The 17,413-nt window shown below is 40.0% G+C and overlaps 1 protein-coding gene across 1 annotated transcript in view; it reads left to right on the plus strand.

Annotated features, from left to right (window-relative positions):
• dagla (diacylglycerol lipase, alpha) overlaps positions 1-17,413 on the plus strand; it is a 47,132-nt gene that overhangs the window by 16,606 nt on the left and 13,113 nt on the right. The window contains exons 2-16 of the mRNA XM_074616469.1: positions 5,718-5,819; positions 5,953-6,164; positions 6,349-6,450; positions 6,852-6,990; positions 7,136-7,223; positions 8,498-8,632; positions 8,741-8,818; positions 9,558-9,682; positions 9,999-10,149; positions 11,302-11,385; positions 13,032-13,109; positions 13,385-13,465; positions 13,722-13,864; positions 16,873-16,941; positions 17,036-17,108. Coding sequence (XP_074472570.1) covers positions 5,725-5,819; positions 5,953-6,164; positions 6,349-6,450; positions 6,852-6,990; positions 7,136-7,223; positions 8,498-8,632; positions 8,741-8,818; positions 9,558-9,682; positions 9,999-10,149; positions 11,302-11,385; positions 13,032-13,109; positions 13,385-13,465; positions 13,722-13,864; positions 16,873-16,941; positions 17,036-17,108 — 1,653 coding nt within the window. The 5' untranslated portion in view covers positions 5,718-5,724. The remainder of the gene's footprint in view (positions 1-5,717; positions 5,820-5,952; positions 6,165-6,348; positions 6,451-6,851; positions 6,991-7,135; positions 7,224-8,497; positions 8,633-8,740; positions 8,819-9,557; positions 9,683-9,998; positions 10,150-11,301; positions 11,386-13,031; positions 13,110-13,384; positions 13,466-13,721; positions 13,865-16,872; positions 16,942-17,035; positions 17,109-17,413) is intronic.

Here is a 17,413-nt window from a genome sequence, read left to right on the forward strand (position 1 = left end):
TTTCAGACGGTTTTGGTGTTGGTGGGGGTCTAATCATGACCACTGTTGGGAGGTGAGCAGTTAAACCTTTTGTAGAAAAGGAGACGAGTAGACCTCTTCGCTGTGCAATTTCAAGCAGCCAAAGCATTTCACAGTCAGGTGAATAGTGGGTGTCTGCTTGATTAAAGTCATTCACAAAGCAAAACTGGCTCCACCAGCCGTTTCTTTCTCTCAATAGGATAATTATGTCCTGCCACCCAACCTGATTCACTTTTAGCTGAAGCTATAAAAGGTTGTTATGTTGTCACAATACCCATCATGATGCATGTGTGTGTGTATAAAGTCCGTGGCTCATTTCCAGCTCAATACTGCACAATAGAAGAGCTGGGTTATATTATCTCAATATTTTATGTTTAATTCAGTGTTGCTCGCCAAAACATATTATGTGTATCCTTGAGATCTAACAAACGTGTTGAATGCATTTTCTTCCTCCATGAAACAGCCAATTGTTTTTGAAAAAGTTAAAACCTGCATTGTTTACATCCATTTTGGCACAACAGCGTGTCATCACCACCTGTAGATTAGTGGAATAATGGAAAAACTATTGGCAAAGTAACAAACAGAATGTAACACTAAAACCGGCACAAAAAATATTTTATTCAACATTATTAAAGGTGCAGTGTGTAGGATTTGGTGGCATCTAGTGGTGTGGTTGCAGATTGCAACAAACTGAGTACCGCTCTGCTCACTCCCCCCTTTCCAAGACTGTGGTAACGTGAGCCGCTGAGCGCAAAACCGTGGTAATGCCATTCGCCTCGCTCAGAGGCCATCCATACCATAATAACACTACTTCAGGAGCAACGGAAGTCAGACGCTGGCTGGCGGCACCACGGTTTTCTAAATTTCATGTTGGTCCCAAACAACAGCGGAAACCTTTGATCCGTATTTAGACAAAATGCAAATCAGCACAGGTGTTAAGGCTCAATAAGCAGCCACTGGAGAAACAAAGGAGGGAACTGGCACACAACTAAACATTGGGGATAAAAAGGTGCTGAGTAGTCTGACATATGTTTAAATCTTTATAGACTTGGCATGAAGAGATGATAGAGCTTACTGTATATTGTGACAATGCAAACTTGGACTGTGAATTTGGTAACAAATTAAAAGTGAACTTGGGGGCCGTGGGAATCGATTCTGACAACAAGGTCTCCAGTGTTTCTGTGTGTTTAGTAAAAAGGTATTTCTCCACCAGAACTGCTCAGAGGAAACGCCAGTGTTTTTCTGTAATACTCCACACGTCCCTACTGAGAGCTATGTAGGTGGTAGCACAAATGCCTCAATGAATGTTTTTTTTTTTCTCTGCCTGATTTCTTCCTTCAGTGGTAATTACAAAGTACAAACAAGAAACAGGAGAATCTCTGCACAATAGTTGTTTGTTCATATTTTAAGCATATTTCTTAGGATTAGCTATGCTGGATGATGCCCTTTCTTGTCCAAGAAACTATAGACCTCTCTTTAAGTCATGATAATGAGCTGAGCTCGTATATTGAATACATGATGTAATGCATGGTTTGGTATGGAGCACAGGAGGGATTTGGTGTGAGGCCTTCTGTCTTCTGCACATGTCTGAAGGGGAAACTCTTTGCAGTCTGTCCAGGGTCTGATCTTTTCCAATTTTTTTTTTATTTATTAGTAGTGTATATGAAGTGTAGTAGATGCTTTTTCATGTTAAATTGGGGATGCACCAATACTGATATTGGATATCAGGCCGATACTGACTCAGTCTATTCAATTCACTTCTATGTTTATATACTATATACAGTTGCCGGTGTACGATTTATTAGTTTAACGTTAAATAACAATTCAGTTTATTTCTATATATTTATTTGTTTTATTTTGTTTTACAAAGTTAGGAAAGCAATGTTTAAGTCAAGCCTGATGTTGCCTTACACATAAACAATTATCCCAGTCACTTCCACACAGTGAGGCATATACAGTAGCTTATTAATTAAAGACTGGTATCGGATCGGTACTCGGTATCGGCCGACACCCGAAGCCCAGGTATCGGAATTTGGACTGAAAAAGTTGGACCGGTGCATCCCTATTTGAAATCACTACTCATGTTAGTGCAGGTCAATGAGCCTGAGGACACTTGTTATCTTTCTTAAAGCAAGTTCTTTCAGACACCGCTTATCATCTGTGCATCCATCATCATTATTAGACACTGTGAAACACTAAGCTAAAGGACGTGTTATTTTCAAAGCAAGTTACTGTTCTGCAAACAGACATGACCAGCGACAGGGGGTCAAACACTACAAGATCTTTAACCGGGAGGAATCCCCGATGAGGTCTCCAAACTACGTTTTGTCACAAAAACACATAGTCATGCTTGATGTTGTTGTTGTTGGCACGTGTTTACATAATAGCCTGTTTCCACACGTCTTTACTATTTCCCATATGTAGATCAGTCACTGTGTTATGTGTTATGTTTATTCATGCAAACATCCTAGGCACCCTAGGTGCAACAACAACTTTGCTCCATGTTGCAAATGCAACACATACAGCAAAGATCCTATAGAGTGCTACAGGAATGAGTCCTAAAACCCAGAAATGAGTTAGCATTTTAGCACATCCGGTTCCCTCGTCTGGAAGTCAATGTTTTTTTTTAATGGGTTTTTTAGTTAGATGCCTGAAATAAGGTCTGTGGTTAACACAATTTTAAGAGATTTTAACGTTTTGTTCTATGATGTAAAATCCGTCAGTAAATATCCAACATGTGAATTTTGAAGCTTTTACGTGTCTTAAAAAAGGAAGTTGCTAACAAGTGGCTAAATGAGACTACTGAACGTCATCATGCCGACTCGTCCGCCTTTACAGCCTCGTCGTGTATACTCTGTATGCTTCTGGCGATTGCATTCACACTTCAAAAACACTTGAGTGCCAGTGTGTGAGCGCTGATCCCACGTCGATTTGCCTCTGATCTGGGGCTTTTGTTTGGGAGCTCCATAAACTGTCGGGGAGTGTTAAATCAGAGCTAAAGTCGTGCAGTGTGAACCAGGCATAAAAGAGCATGTCACAGCCATACTCTAGTACTTATAGTCTAGGAATGGAATGACAAGAATGTCGTCTTGTCACTACCTGACATGCATAAGCAAAGAAAACATCACCATACATTCCAGTTAATATCAATAGACCGGTGCAAAACACACAAAAGGAACAAGATGCATAATGTCAGGGAACAGAAGTGTGAACAAAGGGATGCCAAATGAAGAATGGTGCTGCAGCACCAACTTGTTGTGCCAGTACTCAGCTATCTTGGTCCAATCTACGTTCACTTAAATGCACATCACTCTCTCTTTTTGACCCATTTAAATAAGCAGCCCAGATCTTCCAAGTCCTGCTTTTTGCTCATTATATGATCCCACCAAATTGCCTCTGCAGTTACACCCATTGTGGAAATGCAGATCACTGCATCTTTGCTGCGGTATTTTTTCGATTTCAAACAAAGATGTTGTATAATACTACATTTACCTTTGACTAGGGAATGATGCAACTGTCCCTTGTGTGCTGTTTCACGCAGGCACATTGTGAGAAGTGAGACTTTAACTGTGATGACTGTGGTATTTCAGGGTGAAACGAGGAGGGTGCTGCCAGTTTCCTAATAACTAAAAAATGTGAAAAAATGTTCTGAAACAATACTAAAAAGCAGAGGAGTGCTGGATAGTCACCAACAAAAAATCTTAAAACTAACTGGTGCTGCTTTATGTTTTAGAGTTTTGGCATGATGGATGGCATACTTTTTTGACAAGCTGTCCTTTAGCTTTCAGCAAATATGCAGGAGCCGTGTACGATAAAGGCTGTATCAGCCTGTATCGGCACCAGAAGGCCTGCATCAGCCTCTCTGTGGCTCCTTCTCTCCCACTATTTCCTCCCTGCCTGCCATGCCTTTTACAGTTCATTTCAGTTTAGCCCAGAGGCAACTTCAGTACAAACTCACAATGCTTTTCCAACACAGAGAATGGACAGAGTGATGTGAAAGAGGCTTTTTCACGTGGCCATACCCAGCCTGGTACCACCATATATCAAAGCTGGTTCTCTTTCTTTTTGTTCATTAAGTGGTGCATTTTCTCTGCATCCCTTCACCCACTTAGTCCCATCCTCTCCACATCCCATTATCTTTCACTCTTCTCCTGTGCAACTCTTATTTCCGCAATAATCCCTGCAGCCAGTTTCAGTGTAGAGAGTTTCAGACACAGAAACTAAATCACCGCCCTGTTTATTATGTCTAGCTTTGAGCAAGATCTGACGTGTTGAGACATTCATGATGCCAGTATAAATGTTATCTGTGTTCGTTCATCATTGGTTTGCCCTTTTCTTTTTTCCCTCTTTGGTTGTTTGCAGCTCATCGTGTGAGATCATGATGTACAGTTTGTAGGACCAGTGCCTGAATTGGACCAAAATAGGTGCCAGTTCCCTAATTCAGCAGTTGCATAACATGATCATTGCACGTGTCTTGGATATATTTATATTTATATTAGGGCTGTCAATCAATTAAAATATTGAATCGCTATGATTGTCCATAGTTAATCACGATTAATCGCAAATTAATCGCACATTTTTTATCTGTTCAAAATGTACCTTAAAGGGAGATTTGTCAAGTATTTATTACTCTTATCAACATGGGAGTGGGCAAATATGCTTGCTTTATGTAAATGTATGTGTATGTGTATGTATTGTACACAAAACAATGACAAATATTGTCCAGAAACCCTCACAGGTAGACTCATGGGTACCCATAGAACCCATTTTCATTCACATATCTTGAGGTCAGAGGTCAAGGGACCCCTTTGAAAATAGCCATGACAATTTTTCTTCCCGACAAGCTAGTATGACATGTTGGTACCAATGGATTCATTGGGTTTTCTGGTTGCATATGTTATCAGTATCTTCACTCTAGCTTTAAAACTGAGCCCACTACAACCTAAAAACTGCAAGGTTGCGTTAATGCATGAAAGAAATTAGTGGTGTTGAAACAAATTTGCGTTAACGCTTTATTATCGCGTTAACTTTGACAGCCCTAATTTATATGCATATCGTGATATATATCCCACTTCAAATGTAATTTTGTATTCATTTCATTACATACAACATGCATTTCCACAGTTTGTACATAAATGTAGCCTGTTTGGTTAATAAACACTTTTTATATAAATCAAATTGTCCACAAAAACATGCAGGCCTTCAGTGCTTTGTTGTCACTATTTTTGACTTTCATAATCTGATAAAAGCAGATGAATGTCATAAAAGACCTATAGTTGAAGAATATGCACCCAGTAGTGCAGCAGTAGTCCGGTGCACTGTGCCCATGGTGCGAAGTGTCACAGTAGTTAGCACCTGGCGGGGGAGGCTTGGTGTTGGTTGGTGCCGCAAGTAACTAGTAGCCTCTGAATCATTTGCACTGCTGCTAGCTACTAACGGCACAGTTACAGCAGCAGTCAGAAATCTCCGGCTCCGTGGAGTTACACAATGAGAAGTAAGGGTACTCATATGGACAAAAATCAGAAGTGCTATTTCAGGCACTGTGTAGCACATTGGGTTAAACCTTTTCAAAAATACCTGTGGAAAATTGATAAGAGAGATTTGAGGCTTTTTTTTTTCACTTTTTAGACAAAGAAGCCAGTTTGCAAAAGATGTCCATTGTCCCTGAAGTTGTCCCTCTCCCTTCTGTCTCCCCACAGGGCAGTGATGCCTGGCATGGTGATGTTTCGGCGGCGCTGGTCAGTTGGCAGTGATGACCTGGTGCTGCCCGCCCTCTTCCTCTTTCTATTGCACTGCATCTGGTGAGTCACTGTATTGATTTTTTTTTTTTTTTGCATTTCATTTTTAATATATCAGTGTATCTCTGCTGCACGGAGATATATATATATATATATATATATATATATATTCCTTACTCTTGGCTTTCACACTCAGGTTGGTGGTTCTGTCCGTGGTTCTGTTCGGCCTCCCGTACGGCTCAGACCAGTCCTGTTCTGTGACGCTGGTGGACCATGGCCGAGGCTACCTGGGCATCCTGGTCAGCTGCCTCATCTGTGAGAGCGCCATCATGTGGTTGAGCATGAGAGGCAGCATCCTGTACACACAGCCTAGGGAAGCTGTGCAGTATGTCATCTATATACGGCTAGGTGAGGCACGCAGAGGGCTCTCTTTAAACAGGATTACCTCTTGATGCTTGTGAGGATTGGAGGATGTGGTTGGGGGGGATTACTTGTGGTTCCAAGTTAAGTTTGTACTGATACTGTTTGTATTGATTGGACAGATATTGATCATTATTCACCTCACTCCCTCTCTCTTTCTTTCTCTCTCCAGCTATTCTGTTGGTCGAGCTAGTATATGCCGTGGTGGGAATTGCCTGGCTTGTCCAGTATTACCAGCCGTGCTCTGATGTCACTGCCAAAAACCTGGCTTTGGGTGAGTGAAAGTGGCAATAAAGGAGAATGGGCATTTTAATAGTTAGCAGATAACCACAATAATTGTGCATTTTATGAGAAAAGCATGACATTTCTAACATAGTTAGTGCATATCATAAGGTTTATTTTCAGATGTGGTGGGAAGTCAGATTTGACCTCTGAGGACCGCGAGAGGTCAAATCAAAGATGGCCACCAGTTCTCTCACGGTCCTCAGAAGTCAAATTTGACTTCCCTCCACATCTGAAAATAAATCTTATGGTATGCTTTAACTATGTTAGAGATTTCATGCTTTTCTTATATAACGCACAGTTGTTATCATATGATATTTTATCTGCTGTAATATAAGTTCAAAGTGTTTTTTTTATGCTTGAATGTGAATGATATTTTAATATTCTCTGCAGGAATCGTTGCATGCAACTGGCTAGTGATATTCAGCGTTTGCATTACCCTCATGTGCACCTTCGATCCTACGGGTCGGACTTTTGTCAAACTGAAAGCCACTCGACGGCGTCAGCGCAACCTCACTACGTACACGCTCAGGTACAAACAGGCGCTTTTGCTCCTCTATTTCTCTCTCTGTCTCTTATTTTGCCTTTACACAAAACTCAACCAAAGCAACCAGGCATCCTGTTTGTCACGCACATTCAGTCTTGACAGCATTCCCATCCCTTTTTCTCTCCATTAGACACAGGCTAGAGGAAGGCCAAGCCAGCAGCTGGAGCAGGAGACTTAAGTTCTTCATGTGCTGCACAAGAGCCCAGGATACACAATCAGTGAGTCATAACACACACTTATCCGCTTCCTCTCCGTGGTTAGAGTAACACAGAAATGAATGAAGCCATAAATATGTCAGTTACAATGTCCAGTGAGCCAGAGTTTGAAATAAACCCTAAGAGGAACTGTCAAGACTATGACACAAAGGAGCTCACTGCCCAGCTACTTACCGGAAACAATAAGCATTTCATATAAAATCTGAAAGTAAAATTATTTAATTTCAGGATAAATCAATTTACAAGCTGTCTGCCAACTGCAGTCATATAAATTCTAGTAACTGTTATTCACTAGACAGGACTGCAGAGCTGAAGTCATGAAAGTAAAAAGAAAAACCCAGAAACATTGGCATCAGCTTTTAGCCAACAGTCCAATGTATTTACCTCTCTGACTAAATTGAAGACATGTTGTGCTCAGTGAGTTGGTACAAATCGACTGGACAAACCCTCAGGTTAGTGTGCTTTGAAGCGTTCAAAATATCCAGACAGTTATACTATACCGCCTTACATTACATTAGGGTTGCAAGAAAATATCGATACCCTTGTGTATTGCGATATTATGTTTTTTGTGATTCTGTATTGATTGTCAAAAACACTATCAATTTTAATCAATAGTGAAAAAAAATATATATATACAGTATATACAGTATATTTCACTAAGAGTTGTTATGTACTTCATTTACAGTGTACTAAAGAATCCTGCAAACGCTTTTATTTTTATTTTTTTATCGATATAGGGAAATGTTGATTCCTTTGCTCGGATTGCACAAAAAGTAGTGCTATGATGTTGTATGTTACAGGGACTGTGATCACTTTCTACTCAGATTTTATGTGTGGTGTGCTCCTTATTTCAGTTTTCCTAAAATTAGATTTAAAAAAATCATGAAATATCTCCTTGCTTACAGTATCTCATTATATTGCAATATATTGAGTCGTAACCCCTGTATCATGATACGTATCATATAGCCAGATTCTTGCCAAAACACAGCCCTACATTACATTCATGAATACATACTTGGTTATGTCAAAGTATGTATTTACAGGAATCAACAAGTGACATTGCTAGTGAATTTGAAAGGCCAAAGTTGCCTCACCTTTTGGCGAAAGCTATGCTACCTAATTTGCTATGAACGATCATTCACTTGAACAGAGTACAACAAGCAGAGGATCAGATAGTTTATAGGTTGCATGATGAAGTGAAACCTCTTGCAGTTCAATCCTCTTTTTGTTCCTGCACTTTGCCAACATGTCCTGATATATGCTGCTCTCCTGTCCAGGATGCGTATTCAGAAGTGGCCAGCCTTTTTGCAGAGTTCTTCAGAGACCTGGACATTGTGCCGAGTGATATTATTGCTGGCCTTGTACTTCTCCGCCAGAGGCAGAGGTCTAAGAGATCTTCTATCCTGGACCAGGTATCGCTGTCTATAAAAAAACATATATTAATGTCTGTATTTTTGTGCTTGCGTAGGCATTGTGCTGTAATGAAAAATAACTGTTCTACTCTGTTTTCTCTTCCTAAGGCCAACAATGACATTTTAGCCTTCTTATCTGGAATGCCTGTCACTCGTAACACTCGATACCTGGACCTTAAGAACTCGGTGAGTTTCTATCTGTGTGATAAACTAACAACAAAGTGTAGGTTGTGTTTATATCACATAAACAGTGGGCAATTGTGAAAGTTAAAATGTTTAGAATTCAGGTAAACAATGAAATACTGGATCTTAAAAATACAACTCCATTCTTAAAGGCTCTCGTGTGACTTGTTTATTTTCTTTGAAAGAATTTCATTTGCTTAAAGTTATGTAAATGATGGCAAACAACACACTAACAGAGGGCTTCCTTGTAGCTGACAGATTTTTCACAAGGACATAATCGTTATTATTATTAAAAGAAAAGTAGATATAAAAATTATTAATGTAGGGCTGCATCTAACAATTATTTTTATTGCCGATTAATCTGTCAATTAATCGATTAGTTGTTTGGTCTACAAAATGTCAGAAAATGCTGGAATGTTTTTCTTAAAAAATGATTCAGACCAATTAATCAATTATCAAAATAGTTGCCGATTAATTTAATATTTGACAACTAACTGATTAATCGTGCAGCTCTAAATTAAAGTGATCTAGGTGTCGCAGGGTCCTTTGGCTATTTGCTCCGTTTTTCTGCAGTTGTGTGCAGTGTATTTCTATGCAGTTAGTGTGTGTTTTTGTGTGTGAGCGCACTTGTATATATGAATATGAATATCTCAGGACTTCTGAATGTGTGATTATTACTCTTATTCCTCAGTTGTTTGTTCTAACGTGTCTGTGTCCGTCTGTCTGACTCTCCCTCTGCCAGACCGAGATGAACATGTACAAGGATGTGTGTTATTACATGCTCTTCGCCCTGGCTGCATACGGTTGGCCCATGTACCTAATGAGGAAGCCCGCCTGTGGGCTGTGCCGCCTCGCCAGCTCCTGCCCGTAAGCACTCAAACATACACCTGCACAGTTTTGATCTATTTGGCTTCTGTGTCTCTCGAGCCTCTCCGACACGGATCAAATTTCACATGCGTCAACACTTGCCAAGTGGTAATCCACAGAGACAATAGCACTCTAGTTGGACTCACTCACTGACACCCGCCGAATGTGGAATTAATCACATTCTCTTCTCCACATCGCCTGCATTGGGATACTAGATTATATCTCTGTAATCTTACCTGTTTACTCTTGTATTTATTTGTTTTTTTTGTATTTATGTGTTCTCCTGTTTTCTTGTTTTCTTCCCCTCTCTCACCAGCTGTACGTCAGTGTCTGGCTCTCGCTTGTCTCAGTCTGTGACAGTGGAGGAGGACAATTGTTGTGGCTGTAATGTCCTGGCCATACGGAGACACTTCCTGGACAGGGACCTCAAGCAGGTTCAGATTGTCTACACTTCCTGCCACGATGCTGTGAGTAATCCGACAGCTGGCTGATGAGCATTTAGCACTGAGAGGTGTTTGGGCTTTACGTCCTAAAAGGAAAGGACGGGTTGTGTGGAGAAGTATGAGGAATAGCCTCAGGATTTTTTTTTTCATTGAGAAAGTTATACTGAGTACTTAACAGTTCACCTGTCAAATTACATTCCAGTGGAGATGATTTGGAGGGAGATCCTGAAGCTGCTCCATAAACAATGAATGGGAGACTGATTTTGTGGACCCACAGGATGTTTGTTTTCTTTTTTATACCCAAATGAGATTTATTCTATTGTAGTGTTTTCAGTTGTGAAACAGAAAATGTTCCCATACAGTATACTCAGAACATTCCCCTGGGTGCTCTCAGTGTCATTTTTAACATCTCTCCCTATTCATTGTCTATGGAGCAGCTCCACACTTTATACCCTATTACATCACAAGTTTGAGTTTTAGCACTCTAGTTTTGGGATTTGGGAGAGAGTTGTTCATGTCTACTAATATGTTTTGGTCTGTCTTAAACCATAGGAGTAACATGTATGAATTTTGAAAATGGGTATAGTTTCCCTTTAAGGGAATTCATTCGGTGAGTTGGCTGTTCGAACTGATTGGCATGATGGTCACAACAACAAAAAGAAGTCCCAGATTGTCAAATAATAATAATGCTGAAATATGAATGCAATAATTTACCAAAAACTTTTAAAATGTAGTGGCCAAAGTTAAAACACACAAAACAAAATGTGTTTCCTCAGTTACAGAAGCACAGTTTAACTCATTTAACCCATCACTTTCACATCCAAATGGGCACTCGTATTCCCATTGAAATAAAAATAGTTGTTGAAATAGTTTCCCAATTTCAGCGGATATTCAATTAACTAATTCTATTTTTATGTGGAATTTCCGCAGCATTCACACTAGCACATGATGATGATTTCTAAAGCAGAGCACTTCTTGGTGAGGTTAGCGCTGAGTTTCCATCTATAAATCTCTGCCATGGAGTGACTTCTATGACTTTTGTGTGCGGTGCCAAGTGGAGAATTGTTAGACGACAGAGAAGTGCTCCGTTTGCTGGATAGAAGAGGAACTAACAAGTATTTGTCGCCTTTCACTTTCTCACCACCGTTTACTGTCTGCTCTGTATCTTCCACACAGGTTTATGAGACCCCTTTTTTTGTGGCAGTGGATCATGCGAAAAAGAAGGTTGTCATCAGTATCAGAGGAACCCTATCGCCAAAGGTGAATTTCAGCTTTCTTGTCTTGTTTTTTACAGTAATATATCTTCAGCTCCCTCTAAACATTAGTGCTCCCTGATGATCCCTTCAGTACCTCACAACACCAACACCTCCAGAGCAGGTGAAGCTCTCACAGTTTAATGCAGCGTTCTCAAACTCCTACACCTTTCACGCATAGAGCAGAAACGTGACTGTCCAATTCTAGAAATAAATGTTTTTTTACATGAGTATTTGAGAATTCCTGTAGTGTTTTAAGACCTGAATTGAACCAACAGCTAAGAGATTCATCATGGCCTTATAACATAGCAGTAGTGGAAGAAATATTCAGATCCTTTACGTCAGTAAAAGTACTAACACTAGTACTAGTACTGTAAAAATACTCCAGTCCTGCATTCAAAACCTTACTAAAGTAAACGTATGTAAGTATTATCAGCAAAATGCAATGCATTTAACTGCCTTAGATGTTTAAGGTTGTGCTGATTGTAACTCCTTTATATACTGTTGGGTAGTTTAATCTACAGCAATGCATCATATTTTATAAGATCATCTAATGTTTGTGGCGTCGCTGTCCTGTGAGAACCACACATCTCTAAAAACTCATCTTTTCATGAGCTCAGAAAAACAGCCCTGTTTTCAGACGATGCGTTTTCCAGCTGATCCAAGAGGAGTTTAAATAATTTATTTAGCTTAAGAAGTATTTTCTTTTTCTCAACACATAAAGAAACACTTCATCCTTCAGTTTATCACAAACACTCAAATTCAATTCTTTTTGTTTTCACTGGACAGGAAGGGATTGAAAAACTGTAATCTGTAAAGTAAATAAAGCTGTCAAACAAATGTAGTGGAGTAAAAAGTACAATATTTGCCTCTGAGATATAGTGGAGTAGAAGTATAAAGTTGCATAAAATGTAAGTACTCAAGTTAAGTATGAGTACCTTGAATTTATACTAAAGTGCAGTACTGGAGTTGATGTAATTAGTTACTTTCCACCACTGTAAGAAAGGCAAAATGTCTTTTGAGAGGAAAATACCCGCTCATCCCGTCAATCTCTGATGCTTTGCTCCCAACCAGTTGAAACCTGTAGCTACTGTACACGTTTCAAATAGAGCACAAAGATCATAGAAGCATTTAAAGGTGTTTCTGAATATGTAAATCTAAGTTAGTAAGTGTTAAGCTGTCGATGCTTTCAGGGCAAATATCAAGCTTCTGACATGCATTATCAAAGATAAGAAACACCTTTTCACAGGCTGTGATTCTCCACACATTAGGTACCACTGTAGCCTTACAGTATATTGAGCCAAGGAAAACCTTGCTTGGCGAAAAGAGCATTAAAGTAAGACTGACGTATGGAGTCTATATAAACATACCATTCTTTAGGGCTGCAACAAATGATTGTTTTAACTGTTGACTGATTTGTAGATTATTTTCTTAGCTCTTGCTACAGCTCTTCAGGTACAGCTAATACAGTATAACCAATGATAATCCAATTTGCAGTGGAGATTGTGAATGGTAATCCCTTTGTCTAATCTGTGCACTCTAATTAGTAATGTTCTTTTCCCTTTCTCTGTCTAAATCCACTTCACCCACTTGTGTTCTCTGCTTTATGCTGTCTTTTGTAGAATGTTTTTTAATGTGTCTTGTGTGTATCAGGACGCCTTGACTGATCTGACGGGGGACTCTGAGCGTTTGCCTGTAGAGGAGCAGCACGGGACCTGGCTGGGCCACAAGGTCAGAGATTACTGTTTTAAAATACATGAAGTATACTCCTCTCTACAGTCTCCCATGAGGTTTTCCATCTTTGCGTTTCTCTGTTCTCCTTTGTGCACTTTCAACAAGTCATATTATCCCACACGACTCCAAAGGTCACTTCAGTTGTTAATTGTAGAATAATAGCTATGGATATTTTAATAAGAGATTAATGACGCAGGCTTCCTGTCCATATTTCTGTCTCCCTCGCCCTCCTCCCCTGCCCTGAATCCCTCTCTCTTTCTCTCTACTCTCAGGGGATGGTTTACTCAGCAGAATACATTAAGAAGAAACTGGAGCAGGAAATGATCTTGTCACAAGCCTTTGGAAGAGACTTGGTACACGACTCAGTATACCTTATAAAGAATGGCGGGCTCAATAATGAACCTTTTCTGTAATTTGCACTCCGAATTTGTATTAACACCACTGTTATTCAAGGCTACGCAAGCTGTGCAACAGCACACTGACCCTAACCCTGCTCTATACAAACAGTTCGGCAAATTGCAGGAGAGGCAATTTGTTTAAGTGATTATTTTCACCGTGGTAACAAAAGTGTGCTGTTGTGAGCGTAATGACTGTGGCTGTCTCTCCCAGAACAAGGGCACCATGCACTATGGGCTGGTGATAGTCGGGCATTCTCTTGGTGCAGGCACCGCTGCTATCCTCTCCTTCCTGCTGAGACCTCAGTACCCCACACTTCACTGCTACTCTTACTCTCCACCTGGTGGCCTTTTTAGGTGAGTCAAGATCAGTCACTCTGTTTGAGTACATTGTGCAGGAAGTCATTAAAAGCTTGTTTGCCACTTTCATGCATAAATCCCATGTTTGTGTTTATAAATCCCACACATAACCACGGTTTGACACAGGTTACACCCTGGTCACCAATGTTTACTGAAGCCCTGGGTCTGGAGCTGTTGTTCAGTACACATCGCTGCTAAACCTCAGATTGATAGCATACCTAATATAAATATTTTTGAGTTGTTTTTCAGTTCATCAGAAAGGGTCCCAGCTGTGTGTACGCTGGAGACTAAACACGACAGTGTGAGCAATGTGGTTTTTTTGTGCTATTTTTGAGAGGGGGTGTACGACCTGCAACAAAGGTCTCCTGGAAACAAACTGGGAACGTTTCGGTTATGTATTATGCACCTTAACCATTCGGCTCTCAGTGCACCCCAATGTAGTCCAGTTTTATGACTTTTCATTAAAAAGCTGAATTTATGGATTTGAAGTTAGAAGCTAGAAGGCATCCCAAAATGATTTCATGGTAACTGATTTTGTTTTTGTTTTTACATTGTGTTTATTTATTTAATTAGTTTTAGTGATGACAGTACTCAGTTCTCAAGACAGTTATAGTATATCAAAGTAAGCATAGCGAGTACAAACCACAAATGCACTATATGCCTCCTAGAAAGTACAATAAAAAGAAAATACATATATATACATACACACATGCACACATATGCATGTAAGGGATAATGCATAGGGAGCTGGCCACCGCTGCGAAATAAACCCATACAGGGCGAAAAACCTCTTTAATTACCCTGAAGGGGTTTACCCCAGAAAAAATGACCCACTTGCTGCACACCATCCTGCCCATTACACGGCTGCTGACTTAAGTAATTAATAATTTGACATGAAAATGGTCCTACAGAGTCCGACAGCAACGGTCTGTTATACATAGCAGCGGTAACTGAATTGCAATGCTATAATTATTATACAAATATGTGTACATCTTTTAATAACAAAGCCAAGCAGAGACAGACCTGCTATACGCCCGGGTCGGAGCAGGACCACAGAGATCAAATCGGGGCTCGAAAATTAACTTCTTTCCTCAGTGTCTCGCAACTGTCCCCAATTCTACTTTCAACTGTCTCAGACTTAACAACCAATGTCCCAAATTGAAGTTCCTTTTTTCAGTCTACTTCATAAATATAGTTTTATTATGAGCAATTTATTCTAAACTATGCGAGTTAACTCGCATCTCTTCATTGACTCATTCTGGTCCACTATGGAATTTCTGCTAGTTGTACATAAAATAATTTCATTTGTTATGAAATGATAAGTTTATTTACTGTCCCAGAATTGTCACAGACGCTGTATCTGCTATTTTCATTGTCCCCTGGACAACGGGACATCCTTAATTTCAAGCACTGGACCAAATGTACTAATTTATTTGAAACAACCACAAATGGGATTTTTTCTTTTTACCCATTCCATTAGTCTGAAACATATAGCCTTATGCGTCACACAGAATTGGTTCGTATGATCGTATGTTTATGAAAAACCAGGGTGTTGTAAATCACAAGAGACCCGAAAGTCTTTTGGACATGCACTGTACTCGCAGGCTGTGGTTTGCGCTTTCGTTTGCCTTTTTCCTTCTTACAGTACAGTTTATTTTTGGCCCAGTGGTTTAGAGTTAATTAGCATTTTGTCTGTCTACACTTGAGGACTATCTAACACCCTGCCACACAGCTGGCTGCAGTGTTAACTGTGTTTGCTATGCAAATCCTGCAGGAAGAGAGTCTGTACCAGGAGATAACTAAATGCTACAGTGCACCTTTTGGTATTTTATTGAAGTCAAGAGAAGTTAATCTGTCAGACTTTGGTCAGAAGATACAAGGCGGGTGAATAAAACAACACATTCAGGTGCTTCCACACAGGACAAAAGGTGTCACTGAATGATTTGAGAATGAAAATGATCTGAATCAGATGCTGTGGCCTTCAAAGTCACCAGATGCTGACTGTGCAGTAGTAGAGCTACAGTTGCAGCCTCGATTCATCAAACCAGGAAACCTTTTTCCAGTCTTCAACAGTTATAAACCATAAAAGCAAAAGTGAGATGCTTTGTTTGTACTACTGTGCACCGGAGTTGCCCTGTGCTGTTTACCCTTGTGTTGTAGACGCGTTCTGGCCCGATCAATCAAGAGCCATTGCCCACAAAGCAAAAGCTTTTTTAATGGTTTTCTTGTGCCCATTCAAAAAGCAGCACTGCCTAAACCCATTTTACAGGCATCATCGATCAAAGTCTGTCAGATCACACTCTGTGTTTTGTTTTTGGTCATCCGTTCACATGCAAATCAGATGTGGAAATGAAGTTTCTGTTGTTTGCACCTGTTTATGGTGTGACACATTAGCAAATGGGAAGGGAGGTTTTTCTTCTTCTGCAGAGGCAGGGTTTCTTTTTTTCTGTTGTTTCTGATTTTGTTTTGATCGTTTTTTAGGGCTGTCCTCAACCAAAGAAATTGTTAGTCGACTAACACTCATGACTCACTGAGCTTCTCCACAAAGAATCACACAAAAGCACCACTTTAAATCTTGTGTTTAACAGAGATGTGCTCATACGTTTCTTGTAAATATTTCATTCAGCATGAAAAAAGCATAAAAACGACTAATTGACTAAAGTAATCTCAATCGACTAAGACCAAAACAACCGGTTAGTCGACTAAGAGGGGGCAGCCCTAAATCTTGTCTTGCTTATTTTCTGTCCATCATTTCCAGTATTGTATCAACCAGAGTAAAAATGCACTCAAATTTGTGGGCCTTCTTGTGGATATGGCCAGATTCATTTTTTGCTGGATGTAGAACAGTCCATCATATTCCATTACATGAAGAACTTTGGATTAAAGCAAATGTTTGAAGTGTGAGTTGGAAATGTGAGCAGACAACTTATCTCCGGTCACACCCTTAACTCTCTCCACATGTCCTGTTCACATAATGTAACTGTTTGTTTCTTTTATTTACCCAGTGAGGATGCCATGGAGTACTCCAAAGAGTTTGTCACATCTGTGGTATTAGGAAAAGACCTGGTGCCAAGGTATCTCTTCTACTACATCCAGTATATACTGTGGTTAACTTCACTTTGCTGCAGTATTACCACATTCGACATATCTGCTGCTGCTCTCTCGTAGGCTCGGCCTGTCACAACTGGAGGGTTTCCGACGCCACCTTCTGGAAGTCTTGCAGAAAAGTAACAAGCCAAAGGTGACTTGACACTGTAGAGGATGACAGTCAGACTTGTAGACCCGTTGTACTATGAAAACATCAAAAAGAAAGATATAGGAAACTGATAAGCGATCAGCTGGTGTTGCCAAGAATATCCTGCCTCGCAATAATTTGGGTGAATGCTTTTGACAAAAAAACACATCTCTGCTGTACAAACACAAATGAATGATTAAATGATTATTAGAGTCCCAACACATTTGTATTTTCACCCATCTAAATCAACTACATAAACCCAGTAGCATCACACTTCTGCTGTAAGTTTTGCTGTGGCTGATTAAAACAAA

The sequence above is a fragment of the Sebastes fasciatus genome, chromosome 2 (assembly GCF_043250625.1).
Source record: "Sebastes fasciatus isolate fSebFas1 chromosome 2, fSebFas1.pri, whole genome shotgun sequence".
NCBI lineage: Eukaryota > Metazoa > Chordata > Actinopteri > Perciformes > Sebastidae > Sebastes > Sebastes fasciatus.